General features: G+C 50.4%; 1 protein-coding gene across 3 annotated transcripts in view; it reads left to right on the top strand.

Moving 5' to 3' along the window:
* The window catches only part of MRPS9 (mitochondrial ribosomal protein S9), a 114,592-nt gene that overhangs the window by 38,290 nt on the left and 49,379 nt on the right, over positions 1-26,923 (top strand). The window contains exons 10-11 of one of the 3 annotated variants that reach the window (XM_082852106.1): positions 339-508; positions 1,604-1,799. The exons of 1 other annotated variant lie outside the window; for it this stretch is intronic. In XM_082852106.1, coding sequence (XP_082708232.1) covers positions 339-508; positions 1,604-1,695 — 262 coding nt within the window. In that variant the 3' untranslated portion in view covers positions 1,696-1,799. Of the gene's footprint in view, positions 1-304; positions 509-1,603; positions 1,800-26,923 lie in introns of those variants that run through there. One more of the 3 variants, XM_082852108.1, reaches the window with a different exon arrangement.

The raw sequence follows: 26,923 nt of genomic DNA on the forward strand, positions 1-26,923 counted from the left end.
TAGTTGCTTGGGAAGACCTGTTAATATTGCATCTGATCATGGAATCCAGAGAGGTGGATTCAGTGCATTAAAGGAGTTCTCCCAGCTTTGACTTCGTTATGAGGTTATGTTCAAGCCTCCCAAAATTCCCGGGAGACAAGCAGGGTCAGCACACAGCTGGGGTGTGCCGTTGCGCCCGAGCAGAAGAGGCCTGAACCTGCTCTCACAGCATCTGAGTGGCGGAGACGCTAGCGTTTCTGCGTCTGGTGTGGGTCTCACACACGCCCAGAATGTGAGCAGCCTGTAACGTTGTGTATCTTCGCAGTGAACCTAACTCCACCTCTCGTGCTGTGCCTTAGAGAACAGCTGATGTTCCCTTTCCACTTCCTCGACCGGCTTGGAGAACACGACGTGACCTGCACGGTGTCGGGGGGCGGGCGGGCGGCGCAGGCGGGGGCCATCCGCTTGGCGACGGCGAGAGCCTTGTGCAGCTTTGTCACCGAGGACGAGGTCGAGTGGATGCGCCAAGGTGCGAGTTCAGGTCGGGGGGCGGGGGGACGGGGGACCCTCGAGTCTGCATCTGACTCCGTTTTGTGTCGGGCACGTGAGCGGTGGCTTTTGTTTTATTACAGAAATTTGTAATCGTTATTCGATTTAATGATGGAACCCCTAAGGTGTTTCTCTCCAAAGTTACTGGAGATTCCGTTTCCACTGTGACATTAGTTCGAATTTTATTTCCCTTACTCACTCTGTGTGACCCTGTCACCTAGCCGTGAATTCCAGAGTCTCTGCACAGGGGGAGAAGGGTTCTACGATCAATATGTTCGTTAGGGCCCTGCGTCCGCATTTCACAGTCAGTCAGGGCAGCTCTAGCTGAGGAGTGTCTTCCCACCATTTGTGAAAGAGGAAAGCACTGCGGGCACTGCCGACCGGCTGTGTGGCCTCAGCAAGGCCCCCGGCGCCTCTGGGTCCAGGAGCCCCTCTGGGCAAGTGACGTGGGCCCTGCCCCTGCCCTCCCACTGCGCCGCTGGGGTTCTGATCCCACGCTGCAGATAGGGCCACCCGTAGCTTAGGCAAGTTAATTTTTTTAAACCTCTAAAAATCCATTTGCTTATAAACAGTTCACCATTTTGTAGGACTCATATCTAGTCATTAAAATCATTTGATAGGACCTCACTTAACAATTCTGCTAGTTTTGAGTTTCTGTGCATATTGAAAAGTATTCCACACACTTCGCCACCCAGGAAGTTCTGCTTTTCTCCCTCTTAAAACGTTCACATCTGTAATAGTAAGTGTGCCGGGCAAGTTCCCTGGCCGTGAGTAGCGACTGGCACGCCAGAGCAGCTTTGTCTTAAGTTGAACAAGTTTAAAAGCCAAAAGGGAGTCATGTCTCTCATAGGGGAAGAAAAGCAGACTCAAGCAATGTGCCTGGTGTTTGTCTCGGAAGCTGGGAAGACAGCTTAGGAGAGTGAAAGCGGACTGCTGTCCTGAGTTGTACACGAGGCTGGGAACTGCTGTGGGCCTGGGCGCTCTTCCTCTGACGGCAGGAGCTGCCGGTTCAGGCGCTTCTCCTGCCTTCCTGCGCTTTCCGTGGTTCATTAAGGCGTCTCTTTTTATGCTGCAGCGGGACTGCTTACTGCCGATCCCCGTGTCAGAGAGCGGAAGAAGCCGGGCCAGGAGGGAGCCCGCAGGAAGTTCACCTGGAAGAAGCGCTGAGTGTCTGGGCGGGAAAGGAGGGGCGCTATGCACCTGGCACGCGGCGGACGCGCAGGAGGCAGGCGCCGGCCGGGTGAAGCAGCACCGTCGCACGTTGGAGTTGGGAGCTGATTTATGCTAAATGCAATGTCGTAAAGGTTACCTTCTCAAAATCCTTATTTAAAACTGTTTAGCTTTGTCCTGCTGCTTTACTTCTAAAACTTTTTCGGAAGAGAGCTTTAGAAGCATAACTCAGAGTCTTGGCACATTCGACCTGAAAGGAGCATTCCGCAAAATCCAATCAAGAGGCCCCCTTTGCGGACGGAAAGGCCCAGCACCACACATGTGACCAGCAGAGCCGCACTGCTAACTCCATGACGGGGCGGACTGGACTCACTCGCTTTCCCAGAGAGCAGTTGTTACAACACATCTTTCAAAACCGAGGGATGAGAGTCCTTGTTGAGAAGAGTGAAGCCCCTGGAGCGTCTTTGTCAGGAGCCCAGCTGAGCCTCTGCGGAGGACAACAGGCCAGCCCCCCTCCAAGCCCCCGGCAACCACCATTCCACTCTCTGTTTCTGAGTGTGACTTTTTTTTTTTTTTCTTTTAAAGATTCTACGTATAAGTGATACCACGCCTGAGTTTGCCTTTCTCTTTCTGGCTTATTTCACTTAGCATAGCACCTTCCAAGCTGGGTACAGACTTGCGGTTACAGTATGTATTAGTTCTGAGGATCTGGCTTTAGCGTGTCTGTGAAACCTTGAAGTAGTTCCAGGGTTCTATACATGCGTCACTTTTTCTGGGCTACGTGGTTCCATTGCTCTCACAAGATGCCCAGAGGGGTCCCTCCCTATGATACTGAGAACCACGGGCATGAGGCGGGTTTGGGGGGGGTTTTAAGGACAATAAGTCCGCCCTTCGTGTGCAGCCCTAGATCCAGCAGGCGAAGCAGACACCACGGTGAGATCTTGGGCCTGAGCTGGTGGGAGCAGGGGTCAAGGGTATTGGTCATAATCTTTGTCTGGCTAGGAGGAGGGTTACATGAGTGTCCACTTTACTGTACCTTTCGAATGTGATACGTGTGATTTTTATTATGAACCATTTTATGATAAAAGTGAATGAAAGACTACCGTGAGTTGGGATGTAGGAGCTCGAGAACAGTCTCCGGGGCTTATGTGTGACCTCGGGCAGCTGACCTCCTCACAGCTGGGTGGTCGCTTGTGAGGAGGGGAGCACAGCAGCCCCTGTCCAGGGTTAGAGGGTTCAGTAAAATCCACAGGAGCCGCGGAGCCCAGAGCAGCTCCCCTATCAGTGTGGGTTGTGATTTCCTCAAGAAACCCCTCCTTAACCACTGTCCTTTGCTTAAACCCAAGTGCACAGGATCTCAGTTGGACGAGGGAAGGAGTGGGGGTCATGGTGTAAGCAGGCAGTTTCCTTGAAAATGGATGACAGTTCACTACCTCGACTCCTCAGAAGAAACAGAAACACGATGCTGTACGTGGGGTAGCTGCGTGCTGTAGACCGAGTGTTTCCATGTATCTGTTAAGACGTCCAGGCTACACTCGATCCAGCAGCCCCACTGACGCAGATGCCCAGCCCTCACACACCACGGGAGGCGGCAGCCGCGAGGAGCTCTCAGTGTTCGTAAGGGAGGGCCAGCACCTCGTGTTTGCACGAGTGTTGATGTCAAGCGCCTCTACCAGGAAGCCTGTGACCCATTCCTCCAAATCAACAGTCAAGGGGCCATAAAAATCATCATCATCGCACAGAAATACTGCCACCTTCTTTGGTGACCAACTTTGTGGGCTACAGAAGATGTTCTTCTTATTGTAAGCCTTTGGTTAAGACACCATGAACTCATTACTGAAAATTGAAAGTAATCTTTGAGCACGAAGCTATAAAAACTGCTGAGCTTCAACACTGAGCAAAATATTGTCAGAATTTTTTCCTGTCATTTCTCGGAAAATATAAATTACTATAGAGGTGCAAAATGTGGGGGAAAAACAATTCAAGTCATATCAGTGTATTCCTTCCTTCAGCACAGGCCATTAGCTTTTTAAACTAAATAATAACATTTATAATATATATTTCAAAAAAGGACCCATACGGTAGAATTAGGTATTTCATTAGAATCAGAAGGTATTTAAAGGCCATGATTTTTGGAGTGAAGGCCTGCTTTAACCGTGTGTTTCCAGACGTCTTGGGGCCTTGCTGCCTGGAGGGAGGGCCCCTCCCAGGGTTAGCGGGCCCCTGGCCACAGTAAACCACATGCCTGCCGCGTGCCTTTCAGGCGCTGTCCCTGCAGTGGCAGAGTACGGGGTCCTAGTCTTGCTGTGTTAGTGCTTTTTCTTACTCAATTTTTATTCATCAGACATTTATTTAACAAGTTATAAATACAAACCAGACAGGTTCCTTCTAGGAAAGTTTCTTTAACGGATGGGAGGAGACCCCTTTAATAAAGCGGTAAACTCTTGTTACTTTTCATGAAATCGCTGCTACTTTAGCTTTAACAAAAGTTAGGACCACTTTTGGATCTTCTATGAAAACTGTTCACGAGAACTCCAAATTTATTCCTTTTTCATTTTCCCAAGACTTGATTGTACTTCTCTTAAAAATGATTGAAACCTCCGCGGGGGAGCCAGCCTCACGGTGTGAGGTCCTTCTCTCCAAGTCGAGAATGCGAGAGTCACACAAACTCTCCTGATGGCGTTCGAACCCTGTAGACTTCTCCGCCGAGGACACCGTCGTCCCTGTTCCCGCTCGGGGTCCCCCACTATTACACTGAATTTTGTATTGCCTTGAAGTGAGGGGAGGGTGGTAGAGGAGAGGCGTGTTTCACGGCGATTTGCAGATAAAGGAAAGGGAGCTGGACACTGCACATCGGTAGGTGGTTGTGTTTGGCTATATGAGGACCTGTCGGTGGCAGGTGGCAAGAACCCCAGACTTGGGCTGTCTTTACACTGAAAAGGGGGACTTATTGGGAGGTTCTCAGGGTTTCTGGGCTGGGCAGACATCCTGCAGGATGGGGGCCGTGTCCCAGGTCTCCCGGGCGCTCGGCTCCCCACCTGGCCTCTCACTTCTCGGGGTTCTTCCGACAGACTAGGGAGCTGGGGCCACTTCGGACCAAGGGCAGCTCCCACGGCAGCAGTGGTGGAGCGGGCGCAGGGGCAGTCCTAGCAGACAGCAGGTCCCGTCCCTGAAGGTGGGACTTGTGCCCCAGGGTCAGGCCTGGGTCGCTGCAGAGCTGTGCAGAGTGGTCGTCGCCACAGCTGTGGGGGCCCCTCACCGCTAAGGAACACTGGCCTCCACCCGCCTCCTCAGGCTCAGCCCTGCCTGCAGAGCCCCCCAGCCGCGCCGCCCCCCCACTGCCTGGTGCCCGTGAGCGGCCCGGCCGCTGTCCCCAGCACCCCTTCCTCCCCTGCCGTCTGTTCCTCCCCAGCCCAAGCTCGCGGGCGGTGCGGGTCTGTGCGTGTTTCTCCCCGCAACAGAGGCAGCGGGAGGATTCTGCTGTCTGTGCCCAGCGCCCCTCACGCCAGACTCGGGAGTCAGCATTCCCCCTGGGGGAAGGACGCCACTACCGACCCCTCGCTCAGACGTTCCGATAGCTCGGGAGGTGGGGTCTGCCTGCTCATCTGCCTTGCACGTCTGGATTCTTCCATCAGTCCATGGCGTCTTTACTGCTGGCTCCTCTGGATCCCCCAGGAAGGGGGTTACAAAAAGTAGTCAACAGAGTTTTTGTCCTCAAAGCTTAGAATTTGCGTCTCTAATTAGGAAAACAACAAACACAGAGAAAACAATTAGAAGGCAATTAGGTCCTGCTGAGAAGTGTTGACTGAGCAGTAATGACAGGGAGCTGAGGACGGGACCTCACCTGGCAGGCCGGCTGGGAGCTTCTGCGAGGCCTGGGGTGACACGTGCTCCGGAGACCACCGCCCTCCACCCACACCGAGCCTCCGCCCTCTGGTCTGAAAGATGGGGGCAGGATCCCTGCTTTCCAGGGCTCCGCGGACCACTCAGAACTGGGGTGAGACACCTGGCAGTTTCCGAGACAGCAGGTCCTGGTGACTCTCCGTTGCCAGCGTCGACCAAAAACGTCAAAACTGCCTTGAGGAGGACGTGGGCCCTGCCCGGCGGGCAGCATTCAGAGATTGCGCCCCAGTTACTCTTGGTAGCCGCCCCCCTGCACATCCCCCGGGGCCTTGTCTTCCTGAGGGAAGAAGTGATAGGAAGGCAGTGCCAGCTGCGTTAGGGTCTGAGCTGCGCCGTGGGCATCCCTGCATCCCTGAGACGGGCTGGCCTCAGCCGGCCTGGCTGGAACTCCTGTGGACGTTCCCTCTTCCAAGGGCCCTCCTGGACCTGGCTTCTCTTCTCCCCAGCCGGCTGCCCACGGGTGGTGACAGGAGCGTCAGCCAGCTGCAGCCTGACTCCCGGGTGCTGGAGGCTTTCTGTAGAAACATCTCTGCACACGAATACCGTTCAAGCTAGAGGGCCTCCCATACATCATCAGCACTGGTTCTTCTTTCAAGGTGATGCGAATGTAAACTATGTAAAAATCCTCATCCATGTTGGAGCAATGGCATTAGGTGAAAACAAAGGCTCCTCACCCTGGAAAGGCAGCGTATACGAGAGTACCATCCTGTAACGCTGAGGGGTTCACGGAACCGCGGAAGTCCGTTCCTGGCCTGAGGGTCTCCACAGCGCCTCGTTGAGAATGCCCATTCAGTTCATGACAAGGATGGGACGAATTCAAAACTTTATGGTCATCTCAATTTTAGTGTCTGGGTTTCTTGTTCCTACCTTGAAATTACTTGTTTAAAGAGCATAGTGGGCTCGTTTTGGTCTTTATATATAGGCTTCCTAAACATAAGCTCCAGTATCATCCTGTGGGATGGGATGGGCGTTTCTGACTGCCTGTGCGGCATCGCCCTCTGAGGTCTCCCCTGCCAACCACTGTCCTGCCCTCCCTGCCCCTCCTCTCCCTGTCCACCCCCTGCATTGGGATCTGCGGGGTCCATAGGGCAAGGGGCCAGCTCACCACCGTCATCTTGCCCTCATGTCCACATGCTGCCTCAGAGACTCCCCGGCATGTGGGGAGAAATCACTTTGGATCTCAGAGGGTTTGCAGGGAGGATCTGGAGACCTACAATAAGCCACCCAAACTCCAAAGCGGATCTTTAAGTTACAAACTTAGCTGTCCCCACAGAGTGGAACCCACTCGTGGGTCACACAGATGAGAACTGAGATGTCCTGCTGGGCAGAGTGCATGACACAGGGCGGTTCGAGAGGTGACAGACAGGAGTGGCTCGGAGGGAATGGATGGGCATTTCTAAAACATCTAGTGTGTGGCTGTTACCACTCATTTCATCTTAGTACCAAGTCTTTCAGAATATTCTTCAATGGTTTACTTAACTTCAGAGCTCAATAAATAGAGTAACAATAACTTGCTTGTGGTTTAGGAAATCTGTTTCCTTTAAATTAGAAAAATTAAAAAATTTGAACATTGAATAGTCTATACTTTTAGTCTAATCAGGCGAGTGAACCCTAGCCTTAATGTTAAGGTGCTGCGGGCCGCCAGGAAGGAATGCTGCCTGCCCGTACCCTGGTTTTAACCCAAGTGAGGTAAACCCTCGGGGTTGGACCTCTAGCCCACGGAACTGTAAGGCAGTAAATTCGTGCTGTTTTCAGCCATTATGCTTGTGGTTGGTTACAGCAGCCATAGAAAAGTAATGCAGGGGACTTCCCTGGCGGTCCAGTGGTTAGGACTGCACTTCCGATGCAGGGGGCATGGATCCCTGGTTGGTTGGGGAACTAAGATCCCACGTGCCGCGTGGCACGGCCGAAAGAAAGAAAGAAAATAGGTGTGAGCATAGGTTATTGTCGGAGATGAGGCTGGCGCAGGAACTCAGAGGTCCCCGAGCGAGTCACAGGAGGCAGGGCTTCTGGAAGAGATCTGTGCACTGAATCCCCGATGGAGCTCAGGGGACAGCCTTCCCTTAGGACGTTTCTGTAGCCAGTGCCTGAGGGAAGGCTCGTGTGGGCAATTTTACACCGTCTAATGGCTCTGCCAGCGAAGACTTGCTTATTTGGGGAAACATATTCTGGGATGTGCGAATTCTAAACCAAAAAAAGAAAGTTTATTTTCCCACACACGTTACTCTGTGCGCCTCTCTCCTGGACTGCTGGACTGGGCGTGGCTGCCTGGAGCCGGCTGGGTTTCAGGATGTGCCCTGCCTGGGGCCTTGGTAGCACTTCCAGCCTAGCTCCCGGGCGCAAAGCGGGCTGACGCCTTCCAGAGCGAAGGCGCGGGGTCCCTTGCAGAGCCCTGCGCTCTTCCATTTACCCAACAGATGCTGATAGACGCAGCCCCACGGTGAGTACTGAGGAGGTTTAGGGACCAGAAACAAAAACTTGCGTACCGGCTGGGGGGACGATAAGGTGTTATGTGGCTGGCCTTGCGCGTGGTGGAGGGTGCCCTGGAGCAGGGAAGGGGGGTTGGGACTGGCACAGCGGGGGGGGGGGGGCAGCTGTTGCAGGGAGCCGTGAAGGCAGCAAGGAGTAAGCATCTTACACTTGGCACCGGAGGGCCCCGGTCGAGGGGCTGGCCTAATGCCAAACCCCGGGAGCTGGCAGGTGTGGGCGGAGCAGAGGGAGGAGGATAGTGAGGGGACAGGGCAGAGCCGGGTGGGGTGACGGGGAGGGCTGGAAGGCCATGGTTTCCCAGGCAGCAGACGGGAATCACTGCACGTTCTGAGCGGAGGCTGGCGCGCCCTGTGTGTGCATCCGACCATCCTCGTGTTCAGGGGGCCTCCGGTGGAGCAGGGAATTCCAGTGCACCGGGTCAGGTGACGTCGCTGATGGCTGGGACCAAAATGCAAGAAGCAGAGCTGGAGAGAGGGCTCAGACCCTGGGTTTTGAAAGCTTAAGTCCAAGATCAAGTCACTCGTGATGCATGTGAAGTGTGTGTCATCCCATCCCGTTACTTTGTCAAGGTGACCCGTAACTACCAGGTCAGTGAATGGTGTGACCCCTATGGCGGTCAGTTGAAGCGTAGTAACCCAATCCCGTGTGGAGGGAACGTTTTGAAGGTTAATAGTGAGGTGAGAGACAAGTGAACAAGAAAGAAGGGGATGTTTCGTCAGTGTTCTAGATTGTGGTTCTCAGACGGGCGTCAGAGTCGTCTGGAGGACTTAAGACACGTTCCGGGCCCGCCCCCGCCCCCCCCCCCCACCCCGAGTTTCGGCAGGAGGCCTAGAGCAGGCATTTCTAGCTGAGTTTGCATGTCCAGCTAGTTCCAGGCGATGCGGCTGCAGCCGGTCCGGGAATCACACACAGGGAAACCCTGCTGCAGGTGTGAAGTGTCCTCCGGAAGGGGCAGCAGAGGGGAGCTTAGGGCTCTTTCCGTCCAGCTGTCACCAGCCAGAGGCTTCCCCAGGGAGGCCACGTGCGCGTGCTGGACAGTGAGAGACCACGGGCCCCAGGGGTCAGGGGCCAGACTCAGGGTCCCATTGGTGTGCAACCTCTGACACACACACCCCTTAACAGAGGTCCACAGAGGTTACCCTAATTGCTGGGTGAAAGGATTCCGAGTTTTTATTCACGCTAACGTGATCAGATACGGACTAGCTCTCATTCCTGAATTGTGTTGAGACGTTGATTCATTTGAAGTGAAAAAAGCAAGTGGTAACTATTTCTCTTCTATCAAAGAATATTCATGTATTACATCCCTGTATTTGACTTATAAAATGTATTTGTGTCTAGATATCTTTATGCCCGTATTTGACTTATAAAATCTGTTTGTGTCCAGATATCTTTATGCAGTGAAATTATTATTTTTTACTTTCTTCTTTCATGTGTGGTTTGAACTTTTTAAAGCTCATTCATAACTTTTATAACAGAAAATAGTGAATTTCGCCTTGAAGTGTCCAGATTTCTAGCGACTAGTACCCTGGTTTAACCACCAGGTGGAGTAGTTTACAACCGAATAGGCTACTCGGTGCAGAAAAGGCGAAGGGGGTGAGATTCCCGCCCTCTTCCCTAATTTCATCCAGGTGATTCCTGTACGCTGTAATGCCCCTTGGAAACATCAGGCATACTAATTACATTTTTAAATCTGTCTATTGCAGATGAATCTCTAAATTCTGATTTATGTTTCACGTGCTTACATTTGAATTTATAATGATCTCACTTATTAAGTTGATTCCCTTTTATTATATTAGTTTCAGGTGCACAACATAATGATTTGATACTTGTACACAGGCACACCTCCTTTTATTGTGCTTCCCAGATATTGCATTTTTATATATGTATACAAATTGAAGGTTTGTGGCAACCCTGCATGGAGCAAGGCTGTTGGTGCCGTTTTCCCAAAGTATTTGCTCTCTGTGTATTTCTGTCACATTTTAGTAATTGTCGCAATATTTCAAACTTTTTCATTATTACCATATTTGTTAGGGTGATCTGTGATCAGTGATCTTTGACGTTACTATATTGTAATTGTTTGGGGGGCCCACGAGTCACACCCATGTAAGATGGTGAACTTAATGGATAAATGTGTCTGTGTTCTGACTGTCCACCGACTAGCTGTTCCCCGTCTCTCTCCCTCTGCCCGGGCCTCCCTGCTCCCTGACACACAACAGTATTGAAATTCGGCCAATTAATACCCTACAGTGGCTTCTAGTGTTCAGGTGAGAGGAGGTTCACGCATCTCTCACTTTAAATCAAAAACTTGAAATGATGAAGCTTAATGGAGAAGGCATGTCGGAAGCCAAGGCAGGCTGAAAGCTAGGGTTCTTGTGCCAGACGGTTAGCCAAATTGTGTATGCAGAGGAAAAGTCCTTGAAGGAAATTAAAAGTGCTGCCCCAGTGAACACGCACAGACGTAAGAAAGCAAACAGCGCTATTGCTGACGTGGAGAAAGTTGTGGTGTCTGGATAGAAAATCCTAACAGTCACAACAGTCCCTTAAGCCAAAGCCTACTCCAGAGCAAGGCCCTAACTCTTTAACTCTGTGAAGGCTGGGAGAGGTGAAGAAGCTGCAGAAGAGAAGTTTGAAGCGAGCAGGTATTAGTTCATGAGGTTTAAGGAAAGAAGCCGCCTCCGTAACATAAAAGTACAAGGTGGGGACTTCCCTGACGGCCCAGTGGTTACGACTCCACGCTTCCAGCTCAGGGGGCGCGGTTTGATTCCTGGTCGGGGAAATAAGATCCCACATGCCACGCAGCGAGGCCAAAAGATCTTAAAAACTAATAAAAAATAAAAAGTGCAAGGGGAAGCAGCAAGTGCTGATGTAGAAGCTGCAGCAAGTTATCCAGGAGATCCAGCTAAATAACTAATAAAGGTGGCTACAGTAAACAACAGGTGTTAAGTGTAGGTGAAACAGCCTTCTAATGGAAAAGGATGCCATCTAGGACTTGCATAGCTAAAGAAGAGAGCTCAGTTCCTGAATTCAGAGCCTCGAAGGACAGGCTGACTGTCTTGTTAGGGGCTATGCAGCTGGTGACCTTAAGTTGAAGCCAGTGCTCACTTACCATTCTGAACATCCTCGGGCCTTTAAGAATTATGCCTGTGCTCTGTAAGTGGAACATGACAACACATCTGTTTACAACATGCTTTACTGGACACTTTAAGCCCGCTGTTGAGAACTACTGCTCAGGAAAAAAAGGTTCCCTTCAAAATACTACTGCTCGCTGACAACGCACCTGGTCACCCCAGAGCTCTGATGGACGTGGAAAATGAGATTAATGTTGTTTTCGTGCCTGCTAACACAGCGTCCATTCTGCAGCCCATGAAATTACTCAGGGAGGAATTTTAACGTTCGAGTCTTACCATTTAAGAAGTACATTTATAAGCCTGTAGATGCCACAGACAGGGATTCCTCTGATGCATCTGGCCCAGTCAACTGAAAACCTTCTGGAAAGGATTCATCATTCCAGACGCCATTAAGAACGTTCCTGATTCATGGGAAGAGGTCAAAATATCAACATTAGCAGGAGTTTGGAAGAAGTTGATTCCAACCCTCATGGATGACTTTGAGGGGTTCGAGACCTCAGTGAAGAAAGTAACTGCACATGTGGTGGAAACAGCAAGAGAATTAGAATTAGAAGTGGAGCCTGCAGATGTGACTGAATTGCTGCCATCTCATGAGAAAACTAACGGATGAGGGGTTGCTTCTTACGGATGAACAGAGAAAGTGGTTTCCTGAGTTGGAATCTACTCCTGATGAAGATGCTGTGAAGATTGTTGAAGTGACAACAAAGGATTTAGAATATTCCATAAACTTAGCTGATGAGGCAGCAGCAGGGTTTGAGAGGATTGACTCCAATTTTGAAAGAAGTTCTACTGGGGGGAAGATGCTATCAAACAGCATTGAAGGCTGCAGAGAAATCGTTCAGGAAAGGAAGAGTCATCAGTCGATGTAGCAGACTTACTGCTGCCACCCCCCAGCCCAGTCAGCAGCCATCAGCACCGAGGCCAGACCCTCCAGCAGCAAAACGATCAGGCTCGCTGAAGGCTCAGGTGATGGTTAGCAATTTTTAGCAATAAAGTATTTTCTAATTAAGGCATGTGCATTTATTAGACATAATGCTACACTTAGTAAAGTATAGCATAAACATAACTTCTGTATGCACTGGAAAACCAAAAATTTTGTGTGACTCGCTTTACTGCAATATTCGCTGCACTGCAGTGGTCTGGAACCGAACCCACAGTATCTCCGAGGTCTGCCTGTATATTGCAGAATGGTCACCATAGTAAGTCTGGTTCACATCTGTCACCATGCATAGTTACCAGGAAAATTATTCTTCTTGTGATGAGGATAACTTGAGTCCTCTTATGAAAGGTGGATTGCTGGAAAAGACCAGAAGCTGAGTCACAGGACTTGGCAGCAGTGTCTTGCAGGGAGGGAAGGAAGATTCCTGCAGACAGGAGGCCGGACACCCCTGCTTCCTCCTCTAGCCGCTGCCCCTGGGATAGACTGGCTCCCCTTTGACTGCGAGTTGCTATTTCAAAACATACATTTACATCAGTGTTCTGAGTATTAATAAACTCTCTAAATGCTAGTTTACAAAAAAAGGAAAAAAGTGGAGAGAATTTAACTCAAAATAGTGGAAGACCACTATTAAGAGACTGAGAAGCAAAACCAACACGTTTGGGACGGGGCGTTCCATCCTGAGACTGAGGTGTTGGGGGTGGGAGTGGATGAGAGCGTGTGGGTGGCCCCCAGGGACCTGCCCGGTGCTGCAGGCACTGTGTGGGCCATGTGCTGGCTACGGGCTTGGCCAGGACGGCCCTCTCTCCCCTTCCCCGCCTTCCCCACCCTGACAGGACACGCAGGCTGAGTTTAGCCAGCACGTTTCTGTCAACAGCATCCAGGTGCGCTGTGGCCTGCGGGGTGACCCAGGCTGCCACGGGAGCAGGGGGACCACCCTGGTCGTAAACACTCACCCTCCACGCCGTGGAGCGCAAGGGTTCCAGTGGAATCGCTGTATCACGTAAACTCCATCTTCTTTTCTTTTTTTTAATAAATTTATTTATTTTTGGCTGCGTTGGGTCTTCATTGCTGTGCCCGGGCTCTCCTAGTTGCAGTGCACGGGCTTCTGATTGCGGGGGCTTCTCTTGTTGTGGAGCATGGGCTCTAGGTGCGCAGGCTTCAGTAGTTGTGGCACGTGGGCTCCGTAATTGTGTCTCGCGGGCTCTACAGCACAGGCTCAGCAGTTGTGGCTCACGGGCTTAGTTGCTCCGTGGCATGTGGGATCGTCCTGGACCAGGGATCAAACCCGTGTCCCCTCCATTGGCAGGCGGATTCTCAACCACTGCGCCACCGGGGACGTCCCAACTCCATCTTCGTAGACCTCCGTACCGTCAGAGGATGGTGGGGAAATATTCAGCTATGTTCTCTTTTCCATAGGCTGATAACTAAGAAGATTCAAGGCTGCTTTTCTGTTGTTCTAACTAGCGCTGTAGCATTCAAAGTGAGTTTACCAAATGCAGAAGGAAAACAACCCACCCGTAATCTTACCATTATCCACAGCCAACAGCTAGTAGCATTTTTAGGAATTCTAGTATGTATATTTTCACGTGAAAGCACATTTTACATCATGGTAATTAGAACATACATACCATTTCAAAACTGATTTCCATTTACTATCATATAACCACTTTGAGCTTCATAATCATCATTTTAATGACCTCAGAATATTCCATCCATCGAGCATATGTTTCCCAATTTACTTAACTAGTTTCCATACCGTTAGCCATGTCTGCTTTTAAAAAATAATACCGTAAATACTGTACGACCAGCATACTTGCTTTTTCTTTCATTTGTCCTTAGGGTCAATTCCCAGAACTAACTTTATCAAGTCAGTGGCACGAACTGACTTTATACCGGTAACCAGTGACTCCGTAGAGCCTCTGCCATTTCCGGGGCGCATGTGCCAGCCCCACGGCCAAGATCAGCACCGAGCATTTCCCTTTTCAAGAGCTCCAGCTTTTCCAGGGTCTCTGCCCGGTGGACGCCCAGCCGTTCCTACTGCCCCTGTCTGTTCTCAGGTGGCCCCCTCTGCTGGGGGTGAGTCTCGTCTGGTCACCCCGTCCTCCGGCCTCCCAGGCGTGGGATGTCTGCACAGTTCCTTTCCTCGGTGGGGATGTGCCTGCTGTCCCCAGGGCCCCTCAGCAGCCCCTGCCCTCTGCCCCTCATCCCGGCGCCTGTCCACACCTTTCCATACCCCACATCCACTCCACTCCGCCAGGCCCAGCCCAGGGCGGTTCCACCACATTGACCGATCGGCTCTTGCCAAGGTCACCAGTAATGTTAACTGCAGAGGTCAGGGGCATCTTTCAGGCCCCTTTCATTTGGTCTCTGTGAGGCACTGGACCCCACCCCTCTGGAAACTTTCTCACCGCCTTGGATCCCACATCCTCCTACCCTTCTGACGCTTCTCTGTAAGTGTCCTCTCTCTCCTCTTTGTTGACCCAACTCCTAACCTTTGGCGTCCCCCGAATAGAACAGATGGCTCATGGGGCAACGCAATGGGGCCTCACCCCCTCTCTCTGTGCTGTCGTGTCGGTTCTAAAATTTACAAACCCAAGTGTGCCCCTTACCCGGCTTTGAGGCTCCCCAGTCCCTGGGTTTCAGTCTCTCCCTTTTATTCTAGACACAGAACCCATGAACAAGCCCATCTGCTTCTAAGATTCTAACCCTCCCCACGCTAACAAGTGCCCGGTCTGTGCCCCCAACGAGGTCTTCCCTTTGAGTGTGTCTCTAATATAACTGCCTCTATCTGAGTGCCCCATAACATCTCAGATTCAGCAGGTACCGAAGAGAATTATTGTCCATTGTCCCCGCCCTGCCCTCCCTTCAGGTTTACCCGTTTTCTCTTAGTGATGACACCTCTCTCCAGTATGCAGTCAAGTTCAAAAGCTGTCCACCACTTCAGCCCCTTTCCCCTTCCTCACATCCATGGTCACTCACTCACGGGGAGCTTGTCCGTCGCACCCCGAGACTCTCAAACCTCTCCCCTCTCGACCATCCTTCTCTGCTGCCTGAGTTCACAGCCCTTGTCAGCTCCTGCCTGGATAATTCCAAACGCCCCGCAAAGGGCCACCATCCTGCAGCCCTCCCCTCCCCGCACATCCCGAGTGGTGCTGGGTTCAGTGTGAGCAGGCAGGCTTCCCGGGTTCCGTTACAGACTCTTGTCTCTTGCTATCTGCATAACTTTGGACAGAGTTTTCAACTTCTCTCCACTTGCCCACATGTACGGTGGGACAGAGCACCTTCCTCGCAGGAGTAGGTGTGAGGGTGGAATGAGGGTTACGTGAGTGAGTACACGTCCAGTAGGGACGGTACCTGGCGCATAGAAAGCACCCATTAAACGTCACCGCTGTCATCATCATCGTCGTCTCTGCACCACCAGGGAGATCTTTCCAAAGGAAAACTCTGGTCCAACCAGTAACCTACTCAGAACCCTTCCATTCAGACAGATTGAGAACACCCACATTCATAGCAGCACTATTCTCAGTAGCTAGAAGGTGGTCACAACCCAAGTGTCCGTCGACAGATGAATGGATGGGCAAAATGTCATCCATACGTGCAATGGAGTTTAGCCTCTAAAAGGAAGGAAATTCTGACACGTGACACAACATACGTGCACCTGACAGATGGTATGCTCAGTGAAATAAGCCTGTCACAAAGAGACAAGTGCTCTGAGGCCCTGGAGTCATCAAATCCATAGGGACCAAAGTAGGTGTGGGAGGCCAGGGATGGGGGAGGGGGAGTGAGTGTTTAATGGACGGAGTTTCAGGTTGGGAAGATGAGAAAGTTCTGGAGACGGATGGTGGGGATGGTTGCACAGCAATGTGAATGTCCTCAGTGCCACTGAGCTGTGCATGTAAAAATGAGCAGAAGGATAGAATTGTATGTACCACAATCAAAATAAATCAGTGAAAGCCCTCAGTTTCTCCCCGTTGCCTGCAGAGTTGCAGCATCACAGTCGGTGCCGCAAGCTCTTGAGGCTCCGTCTCAGCTCTTCTTCTCTGGCCTCATCTCCTGCCTCTCCCTGAGCCGCAGCTACGTAGCACTGCGGCCGTCTCTTGGGCCAGGAGCTTGGACCACACTCAGCCTCTGCCGGGTGCTCCAGTGTCTTGATTCATGCCCACTTCCTGACCTTATGGTCTTGCAGTGGACTTTCACTTGGACAAATCACAACATAGACTTGTTAAATATTAGAAATTACTCTAGTTGAACCCTCTCATTGACAGATGGGGAAACAGGTCCCCAGTGTACCTGAGAGAGCACAGGTTGGTGTTGCAGCCAACATAAGGTTTCCCGCCTCCCAGCTCTGCGTTCCTGATATTACACTTTGGCAATCACAGTGTTCATGAAAAAGCAAGTCCTAAGTTGGGATTGAGGCTAGATGCTGCCATGCGGAGGCCACAGACAGGCCCTAAGAACCAGGGAGCTCCCAGGTCAATGCGGATCCCATTTGCACCTTACGGCCACACAGGACAAACTTTTTCATTAGTTCATTCAATCATTTGTATATCCATCTGTCCATCCATCCCTCCATCCATCCATCCAATCCTCCATCCATCACTCCATCCATTCCTCCATCCCTCCATCCCTCCATCCATCCATCCATTCTTTATTAGTATTATTATTAAATTTTTTAATAAATTTATTTTGTTTATCTTTGGATGTGTTGGGTCTTTGTCACTGCATGCAGGCTTTCTCTAGTTGCGGCAAGTGGGGGCACTCTTCGTTGCGGTGCGCAGGCTTCTCATTGCGGTGACTTCTCTTGTTGCAGGGTACGGTCTCTAGGTGCACCGGCTCAGTAGTTGTGGCTCACGGGCTCAGTAGTTGTGGCACAAGGGCTTAGTTGCTCCGCGGCATGTGGGACCTTCCCAGACCAGGGCTTGAGCCCGTGTCCCCTGCATTGGCAGGCAGATTCTTAACCACTGCGCCACCAGGGAAGCCCCATCCATCCATTCTTTCTGGGAGGTGGCCTAGCTAAGGGTCCAGGTCTGAACTGCTTAGTCTGAGTCCTGTCTCTGCCGCCTATTTGTGTGATATGAACAGGTTATTTGCCTCCCGGGGCCTCACGTTCCTTATCTGTAAAATGGGATAACCATACTACCTGCTTCATAAGGTGGTTATAAGGAATAAATTAATTAACGTGTAAATGCTTACAAAGGTGCCTGGCACATGGTAAGTTATGAGTCTTCGATTCAGCACTAAATTGAGGGAGGAGTATCTCTAATTCTGGAAGAAGCAATGCACAGGCTGGCCTTTGGAGACCCTTCTGCCACCATCGTTGGCATCATGAGCAGTAATGATGGTGTGCAGGTGTGGGGCAGAGAGGCCCAGGCTTCACGGGGTGGAGGAGTGTGGGGTCCCCGGAGGCTCTAGCTCATCTTTGTGCTCATGTGTCCCTGAGCTTGAAATTAACTAAGACGAATGAATGTAAGATTTCGAACAATATTTTGATATTATGCAAATAAGACAACAAAGTTTGTTTAGAAACATTAGCATAAGTAAAATGTGAAGTTTATGAGTTTTTCTGATGAGAAAGGCAAGAAGTAAAGCTGAGTGGTGATTTCTGATGATTCATCTGTATGATAAGAGGCATTAGGATGGTGTCAAGGAGGAAGCGTGAGGATCTTGGCACGCCTGGCAGAGCCTCTGCATTTAAACCGGAGGGATTTCTCTCTACTTCTGTGTCTCAAAAGTCATTTCAGGGGTTAGAAAGTCTTGGAATATTAATAATTTAAATTGAAAACTTCCCCTTTTAACATACAAGAACTCCTGATTATCCACTGATTTGCATCAACTACAAAACAGGAAAGAATTTCGTAAAAGGCATTTTAAGCTGCTCACTTTATTTTGTTAAATGGCTGGCGGGGGTGAAGCAGTGTTTTTGCAAGCACTGATGAATATGGCTAAGTTTTATCTAACTTAAGATATATTTACTCCAGTTTGAGATCAAATAAAACTGCTACAAGCATCTGTGTACATGTTTTCGTGTGAACCTAAGTCTTCATTTCTCTAGACAGAGGTCCAAGCCTTCAGGTCACGTGGTCGTTGCCTGTCTGGTTTTATAAGAAACTGCTGAACCGTTTGCTAGGGTGGCTGAACCGTTTTACATCCCCTCCAGCCGTGTGTAAGTGGCCCAGCGTCTCTGCATCCTTGAGAGCATTTGGTGTTTCACCATTTTTTATTGTAGCCATTCTGACAGGTATGTAGTGTTATTTCAGTGTGGATTTAATTTGCGTTTCTCTGATAGCAAACGACAGTGACCCTCTTTCCATGTGCTTATCTGCCAACTGTGTACCTTCTTCCGTGAAGACATGTCCTGTCTCCATTCATGTTTTTTACCCACTTTCTAACTGGATTGTTTGCTTTTCACTGGTGAGTGTTCAGAGTTCTTTATACGTTCCACTTGCAAGCCCTTTATCAGATATGTGGTTTGTTAATATTTTCTCACACTTGGTAGCTTGTGTTTTCATCCTGTTAAAAGGATATTTCACTAAGCAAAGGTTTTTCATTTAGAGGAGGTTGTTTTCCTTTTATGGACGCTGCTTTTAGTGTCGAGTCTAAGAACTCTTCTCTGAGCCCTAGATCCCAAAGACCTTCTTTTTCCCTAAATGTTTTATAATTTTACATTTTTTACATTTATGTGTTTTTAAGCCTGTGATTCATTTTGATATAATTTTCATTGAATAAGGTGTGGTGTTGGGTCGAGGGTGTTGGATGTTTTGCCTGGGGGTGTCCAGTTGCTCCAGCATCATTTGTTGAAAAGACTGTCTTCCTCTGCTGAATTGCTGTGGTACTTTTTCAAAAATAGTTTCATGTTTTGATAATAGATCCACAGCGGTATTTGTTTCTGAGGAGGAATGTAAGGTTAGATGAACCAAATGTTGTATATTTTCCTTCTGTTTTCTCCGTGTATCAACACAGCGTTTCCCATGAGATGCTGGGATGGCAGTGGAGGGGGTTTATGTGCTAGGGGAGCCTATGGTGTTAGAAATGCAGTAGGTCAGGTCTGTTCTATTACAATTTTAACAAACCTGGGGCTAACACTTCCAAATGCATGCGGAGCCCTTCCAGACAGTCACCCCAGGACCATTTCTCAAACCCTGGACCACTTCTGTGCCCTTCCTGCCAGAGCCAGGACAAATGAAGAAAACCAATCTCACCATTGGCAAGGGAGAGGGGAATCTACACTGTGCAGAGATGTCAGGTGAAAGCTGAAGGGTGTCCTCTGGATTTGGTGCAAATGAGGTCATTGGTGACCTTAGTAAAGCGGGTGTGGTAGGGTGATGGGAACAGAACCCACAGTGCAGTGGGGTGAGGATGTGGGTGGGGCCAGGCAGAGAGGACCAAAGGGGTGTAGCTGAAGGAGGGCCTGGGCCCCGAAGGCTTGGTTTTGTTCTGAGATAAGGATGCTGGAGTGTGTACAAATTCCAATGGAATGGGGGAGGAAGTGAAGATGGGGGAGGAAGTGAAGATGGGGGGAAGTGAAGATGGGGGAGGAAGTGAAGATGGGTGGAAGTGAAGATGGGGGAGGAAGTGAAGATGGGAAGTGAAGATGGGGAGGAAGTGAAGGTGGGGAGGAGGTGAAGGTAGGAGGAAGTGAAGATGGGGAGGAAGTGAAGATGGGGGGAAGTGAAGATGGGGGAGGAAGTGAAGATGGGGGAGGAAGTGAAGATGGGGGAAGTGAAGATGGGGGAAGTGAAGGTGGGGGAAGTGAAGATGGGGGAAGTGAAGGTGGGGAGGAGGTGAAGATGGGGGAGGAAGTGAAGATGGGGAGGAAGTGAAGATGGGGGGAAGTGAAGGTGGGGAGGAAGTGAAGGTGGGGGAGGAAGTGAAGATGGGGGAAGTGAAGGTGGGGGAAGTGAAGATGGGTAGGAATTGCACATGGGGGAGAAGTGAAAGTGGAGGAGGAGATGAAGATGTTAGGGAAGGAGGCGAAAGTGGGTGAGAGAAGCCCTGTGAATGCCAGGGAAGTGAGGATAGGCGAGGAAATAACCCCAGAAAGGAGAAACTTCCCTTTTTCCATTGAAACAGCAGAGAACCAAGAGCACGTTGGTGTAGACGCAGATCACAGATGCATTTGATGGCGGAAAGTTGTGTGGACTAGTGGGTCTTTCCAGGATGGAAAATGTGTGGTTGCTTTAGGGGTGTGTATGTGTTTCTCAACGATTGAGGGGTGACACCGGTATTTGCTGCACAGAGGCCAGGATGCTGGGTGCCCTGCAGTGCTGGGACAGGGATTCACCTTTTCCGAAAATGACCCACCGGAAGCAGTGCTTACTGACACGGCACTGCCTGCAGCCATGAGCATGACCATACCCAGCCCTGATTTCTAAGTACTGTTTTGTACTAAAAAGGAATCAGTGCTTGTTGGAGAAGTGACTGCTTTGACCAAGGCAGGGAATGTACGAGGCGACCTTGGGTGGCTTCGTGCAGTGTCTTATAAAGTTAACCATCCATTTACCATATGGCCAAGCGGTACCAGCCTGGGTTATTACCCAAGAGAAATGAAAACTACGTCCACACAAAGACTTGTACGTGGGCAACTTTTGCATCACCTTTGCTCTCACTGGCTCCATACTGGCAACAGCCTAAATGTCCACCAGCAGGTGAACAGATGTACAGGTTGTGGTCTAGCCCGCAGGGCAGTGCTACCCAGAAATAACAAAGGGTCACAGACGCTCCTGGCAACATGGGTAAACCTCAGACACGTCATGCTGAGTGAAAAACTAACAGACATAAAAGAACGCACGCTGTCTGACTCCATTGATATGAAATTGGATTAAGCTGAGACTGATGGGGGCTGCTGTGGGGGAGAGCTGACTGAAGCGGCAGGGGGAACCTTTGCGGGATGATGGAGATCCTGCACCAGTGGCGGTGGTCACGCAGGTGTGCACCTGTGTGAAACTTCCCACCCTCCACAGTTACTGTGGGTGTATTTTATTTTCTGTAAATAATATTGCAATGAAATTGAGTTTTAAAGACTGAAGTTATGGTGGGAGGGGATCCCCAAGGACCCAGAAGCCACGTTGATGGACTTCCTCTGGTCCCAGTCGGGACAATCTAAGCATCAAACAGAACAATGACTATAAAATAAGGAAGACATAAAAATCTAGGGGCCATAAGGAGAGAGAGGGGGGAGCTTGTCCGTATCTGGGGATCCTTAAGCAGGAAGTACACACATAAAGAAAAGCCAGTGAAGGACTATTGGCTAAGTCAGAGTGGGTGGGGAGCCAGCCCGGCGTGGGCTTTGGGTGCTGATAAAGTTCTCTTTCTTGGTCTCGGTGGCGATTACACCCAGTATAATCTAGAACTGTCCCGTTCATCCGCACATGCCTGTACGGATGTATCTCACAATAAAAAGTGCCCCTCCCGTGTTCAGAGAAGCATCAGAAATGCAAGTAGCCCATGTTGAAATGCTATTTCAACCCACTGATTCCATTTCGCTGATCAAAGCGCCTGCTGTATTTGACAAGGGGAAATGCCTATGTAATTTAAAATAGAACTAATTCTTACATAAATGTTATCCAGAAAACCATTTTTGAAAATAACAGATAGGGCTTCTTAGATAAGCCAAGATGAGAAATACCAAATTGTCAGAAGGGAAACAGTTTTCTAATAATTTAATTTTTGTCTCCTCAATTTAGAAGGCTTCAAATATTCCTTGAGCTAGAAAATGTCTACTCCTTTCTAAAAATGGAAAGAGGAAAGGAATTGCAGAATCTCCTTCATTTGAATTAACATCCAGCTAACTCAGGGTCTTAAGTGGGTGGCATTCTCAGGCTTCCTTTGAAAATATTAATGTTATCAAACGAAGTTTGATTTTCATAAAAAGGAATTTGATTAGGACCTTGAGGAGAACTGATTAGAGGCTCATGTTTTCTGAGGTTCGCGTCCAGGGCTCTGGGCTCACTGGCGGCTACTGTTTTGGCCTTGGTTCTCCCTCAGGGATGTTCCGTGCGGCCCCATTATTACGTTGATGACAAAAGGCTGGATGATTGAAATGGAAAGTAACAGGCAGATTCCATCTCTCCCACATCCAGCTTGGGTGAAAACCTTTTCATCTTCAGAGGGTTTTTTTTCCCCTTCATTTTAACACATTTATTCCTCTTTGCCCAGAAAATCATTTTGGTCTCAGACAACTCGTATTTATTCATTCCCGTGGATGAAGGCAGAAGCCTGGATAATGCAAAATGATACAAATTCAGAAACTCTTTATATTTGACTTTCAAATGTGGGCTTGTACTTACATTTGATTATGCGTATATTTAATATTCTGAGGATTCAGCTCAGACAAGATAACCGAGTCGCAGGATAAGCATCTAACCGGAAAAGTGTGAGCCGCTCCCCCAGGTCCGACCACACGCCCGAGCTCACTGGCAGCCGGGGGACAGGAAACAGGGCTCCAGACAGAAGACAGACAGGCCCTCTAAGCCCACCCTCTTCTCGCCCTCTTCCTGGAAGCGAGGGAAGCCAGCGCTTGTGGGCATCCTGGACGCTCTGCGCCCCCAGCGCCGCTCTCCACCGTAGCGCACGTGCAGTACGTGCTGCTGAGATCTGCGGTGGGGGCTTGGCGCTGGGATGCTTGCTTGGCACGTGTCCAGAGAATGCTCATCTAGGCTTTCCTTCCTGTCCCACCCACACCCGAGGGGCGGGCATCCCAGGGGCCACCCTGGAGTCTGTCCTTCCTCCATTTTATATATATATATATGTGTATATATATATACACATATAACATATATAATATATATATATTATTATGTATTTTTTTAATTGAAGTATAGTTGATTTACAGTGTTGTGCCAGTATCTGCTGTGCAGCTGAGTGACTCAGTTATACCCATATAGACATTCTTTTTCATATTCTTTTCCGTTATGGTTTACCACAGGATATTAAGTATAGTTCCCTGTGCTATACGGTAGGACCTTGTTGTTTATCCATTCTAAATGTAATAGTTTGCATCTACCAACCCCAAACTCCCACTCTATCCCTCTCCCACCCCTCCTCCCTCTTGGCAACCACAAGTCTGTTCTCTATGTCTGTGAGTCTGTTTCTGTTTTGTAGGTAGGTTCATTTGTGCCATAGTTTAGATTCCACATACGATATTTGTCTTCCTCTGTCTGACTTACTTCACTTAGTATGATCATCTCTAGTTGCATCCATGTTGCTGCAAATGGCATTATTTCATTCTTTTTATGGCTGAGTAATATTCCATTGTATGTGTGTACCACATCTTCTTTATCCATTCCTCTGTCGATTGACATTTAGGTTGTTTCCATGTCCTGGCTATTGTGAATAGTGCTGCTGTGAACACTGGGGTGCGTGTATCTTTTTGAATTATAGCTTTGTCCACATGTATCCCCAGGAGTGGGATGGCTGGATCATATGGTGGTCCTATTTTTCGTTTTCTGAGGGACCTCCATACTGTTTTGCATCACAGTTATTATGTTTATAAGCAGTCCGTCCACCAGAGTGGTCTCATCAGGTAGAACAGGCGCCCACAGCTGTGGCAGGTGCACACAGTCCGGCTGTGAGGATGGCTCCGCGTGGGCCCTCCATCTCCCGCACGCTACCTGGAGCCTAACCACGCTGGGACCCTCGTCCTGACGGTAACCCAGCATCTCCGTGGCAGAGACCACAGTCCTTCCCAGCTTCCTTCTGCCCCGCGCGCCTCCCCTTCTAGAAACTGCAAAGGTTTATTTGTGACAAAGGTTTGTGCTGGGGTTTTACTGCCAGGAGAGAACTGGAGAGTCGTGGCAGGCAGGTGACATCATTGGATGGAGAGTCATAGCAGGCAGGTGACATCATCGGATGTGTATCAGAGACAAGTCAAGTTTCACAAACGAAAATTATTGGGGAGGGGGGTGGGGAAGGAAAGACAAGAAGGAAAAAGAAGGGAGAGAGAGACACAGGGAGAAGAAAAGAGAGAGAGGGGGAGGGAAAGGGGGCATGGGGGGCGTTTCTGGGAACTGACCCCTTCATCGTCTTCTCCCCCGACGGAGTGGCTGTGAGGCAGGGAAGGAACAGGGAGCACCTGCCCACATTGCAGACGCCCTTCTACCGGTTTCTCTCCTCTCAGGGCTCCCCCCTTACGCCTTCTCCTCCGAGAGGGGTCTGGGCACAGCAGAAGCTCAACCCGCCATGGCAGGGAGGAGGGGCCTGGGTTCCCGCACGCCCCTCTGAGTCTCCACCAGCCCCTCACTCCTCTGGCCCCGGGCGGCCCAGGCTGCGGTCACCCGGCTGAGACCGGCCTCTCTGCCCTGCGCTCTGGGCGTCAGGTGGCAGCAGCCGCCCAAGTTCACAGCCTGGCTCGGCCTCCCCGTGAGGTCCTCACTCTGGAGACCTTCTCACCCGAGCCCAGGCTCTTCCAGGCCTCAGTCCTCTAGCCCTCTCCTCCCCTGCGTGCCATGGACAGGACACAGGAGCCGCCCTTGCCATCAGAGTGCCCCTGATCACCAGGCTGTGTGCCCCAGGGACTCAGAAAGAGCCCGCCCACCCCGCGGGCTACAAGTTCATTTGGGGGTGTGGGTGGGATTAACCGGGGTCCCCACGCTAAGCCCGCCCCTCCCCCTCTCCTGCAGGCCCCTCCCATCCAGGAGGGCTCCCCTGGGTCCCCCCAGCGGGGAATCTTACCTCACAGCCTCATAGCCTGCTACTCTGTTCTGAGCCAACTCTGGGCTCGGGACTCAACTTGGTTCTTGGTGTGCAAGGAAATAATTTTGAAACATAGAATGAAATAAAAAACAAATAACGCGGGCTTCCCTGGTGGTGCAGTGGTTGAGAATCCGCCTGCCGATGCAGGGGACACGGGGTCGTGCCCCGGTCCGGGAAGGTCCCACATGCCGCAGAGCGGCTGGGCCCATGGCCATGGCCGCTGAGCCTGCACGTCCGGAGCCTGTGCTCCACAGCGGGAGAGGCGACAACAGTGAGAGGACCGCATACCGCAAAAAAACAACAACAACAAAAAACAAATAACGCTTTTCTTTCTCGCTCCAGCCAGGTTTGTACGAATAAATTCCTGCCATGGACTTAAAAATATCTCATGTATCGTGCAGAGCTGAGCAGATGTCCATTTTCTAGGTCTTTTTTCAGCCTCCTTCCGAAGCTCTGAATGCCAGTGATTCAGTGGAAGGGGAGCCTGCATCACCTACAGGAAAGGAAAACCACATCAGCTAATATCACACAAATACTGCGCCTGCAGGAAATGAATTAAACATGGATGAGACAGGAGACAGCGGGGCCCCTTACGATGCTGTTGCAAAAACCCAGGGGCAGGGGACAATGGATTTAACTAAGGCGGTGGTGGCGGAAGGGGAGAGACACATTAAAGAAGTATTAAGACATTAGTGTTGGGGCTTCCCTTCTGGCGCAGTGGTTAAGCATCCGCCTGCCAATGCAGGGGACACGGGTTCGATCCCTGGTCCAGGAAGATCCCACATGTCGCGGAGTAACTAAGCCCACAAACCACAACTACCGAGCCCACGAGCCACAACTACTAAAGCCCGTGCACCTAGAGCCCATGCTGCACCACAAGAGAAGCCACCACAATGAGAAGCCCGCGCACTGCAACGAAGAGTAGCCCCTGTTCGCCGCAACTAGAGAAAAGCCGGTGCACAGCAACCAAGACCCAATGCAGCCAAAAAACAAAAAAGGCATTAGTGTTAAGGTCCAGATGGTACGGCTTCACCTGTGGTCGTTTGCTCCAGGAGGATGTGGCCTTTACACTGAGAGTGAAAGGGCGTGTGCAGAGGCGTGGCCGGCGCATCGTCAGGGTAGTGGAACGAAGGGAAGACAGGGAAGACTCCATCAGGCTAAACCTGTGGACACTGGGCACCAGGGCGTAGTGTGCTGGCTTGGTGTCCAGGCTGGATCCTCCAGAAGCAGATGCTGCTGTGGAGCTCGGGGTACAAGCTGTTCATTAGAGATTTTTATGGGCTGAATTGTGTCCTCCCGAAATTCATAGGGTGGAGCTCTAACTCACCCTCAGAATGTAGCTGAATTTGGAGACAGGTGCTTTAAGGACGTGATTAAGTTCAAATGAGTTGGTGCGGGGGAAGGGGGGTGATGAATTGGGAGAGTGGGATTGACATATACACTGCTATGTATAGGATAGATAACTAGTGAGAACCTGCTGTAGAGCACAGGGAACTCTACTCAGTGCTCTGTGGTGGCCTACATGGGAAGGAAATCCAAAAAAGAGGGGATACATGTATACATAGAGCTGATTCACTTTGCTGCACAGCAGAAACTACCACAGCATTGTAAAGCAACTATACTCCAATAAAAATTAATTAAAAAAAAAAGTTAGGGCTTCCCTGGTGGCGCAGTGGTTGGGAGTCCGCCTGCCGATGCAGGGGACGCGGGTTCCTGCCCCGGTCCGGGAAGATCCCACATACCGCGGAGCGGCTGGGCCCGTGAGCCATGGCTGCTGAGCCTGCACGTCCGGAGCCTGTGCTCCGCAACGGGAGAGGCCACGACAGTGAGAGGCCCGCGTACCACAAAAAAAAAAAAGTTAAAATGAGGCTATTAGGGTAGAACCTAATCCAATAGGACTCAGTGTCCTTGTAAGAAAAGGGGATGAGGACACAGAGGGAGAACACCACGAAGGCACAGGAGGAAGATGGGCATCAGTGAGCCGAGAAGAGATGCCACGGAAGAAACCCGCCCTGCTGACACCTCGCGCTTGGACTTCAGCCTCCAGGACTGCGAGAGAATACGTTTCTGCTGT

The sequence above is a fragment of the Leucopleurus acutus genome (genome assembly GCF_964270905.1).
Source record: "Leucopleurus acutus genome assembly, chromosome: 12".
Taxonomy (NCBI): domain Eukaryota; kingdom Metazoa; phylum Chordata; class Mammalia; order Artiodactyla; family Delphinidae; genus Leucopleurus; species Leucopleurus acutus.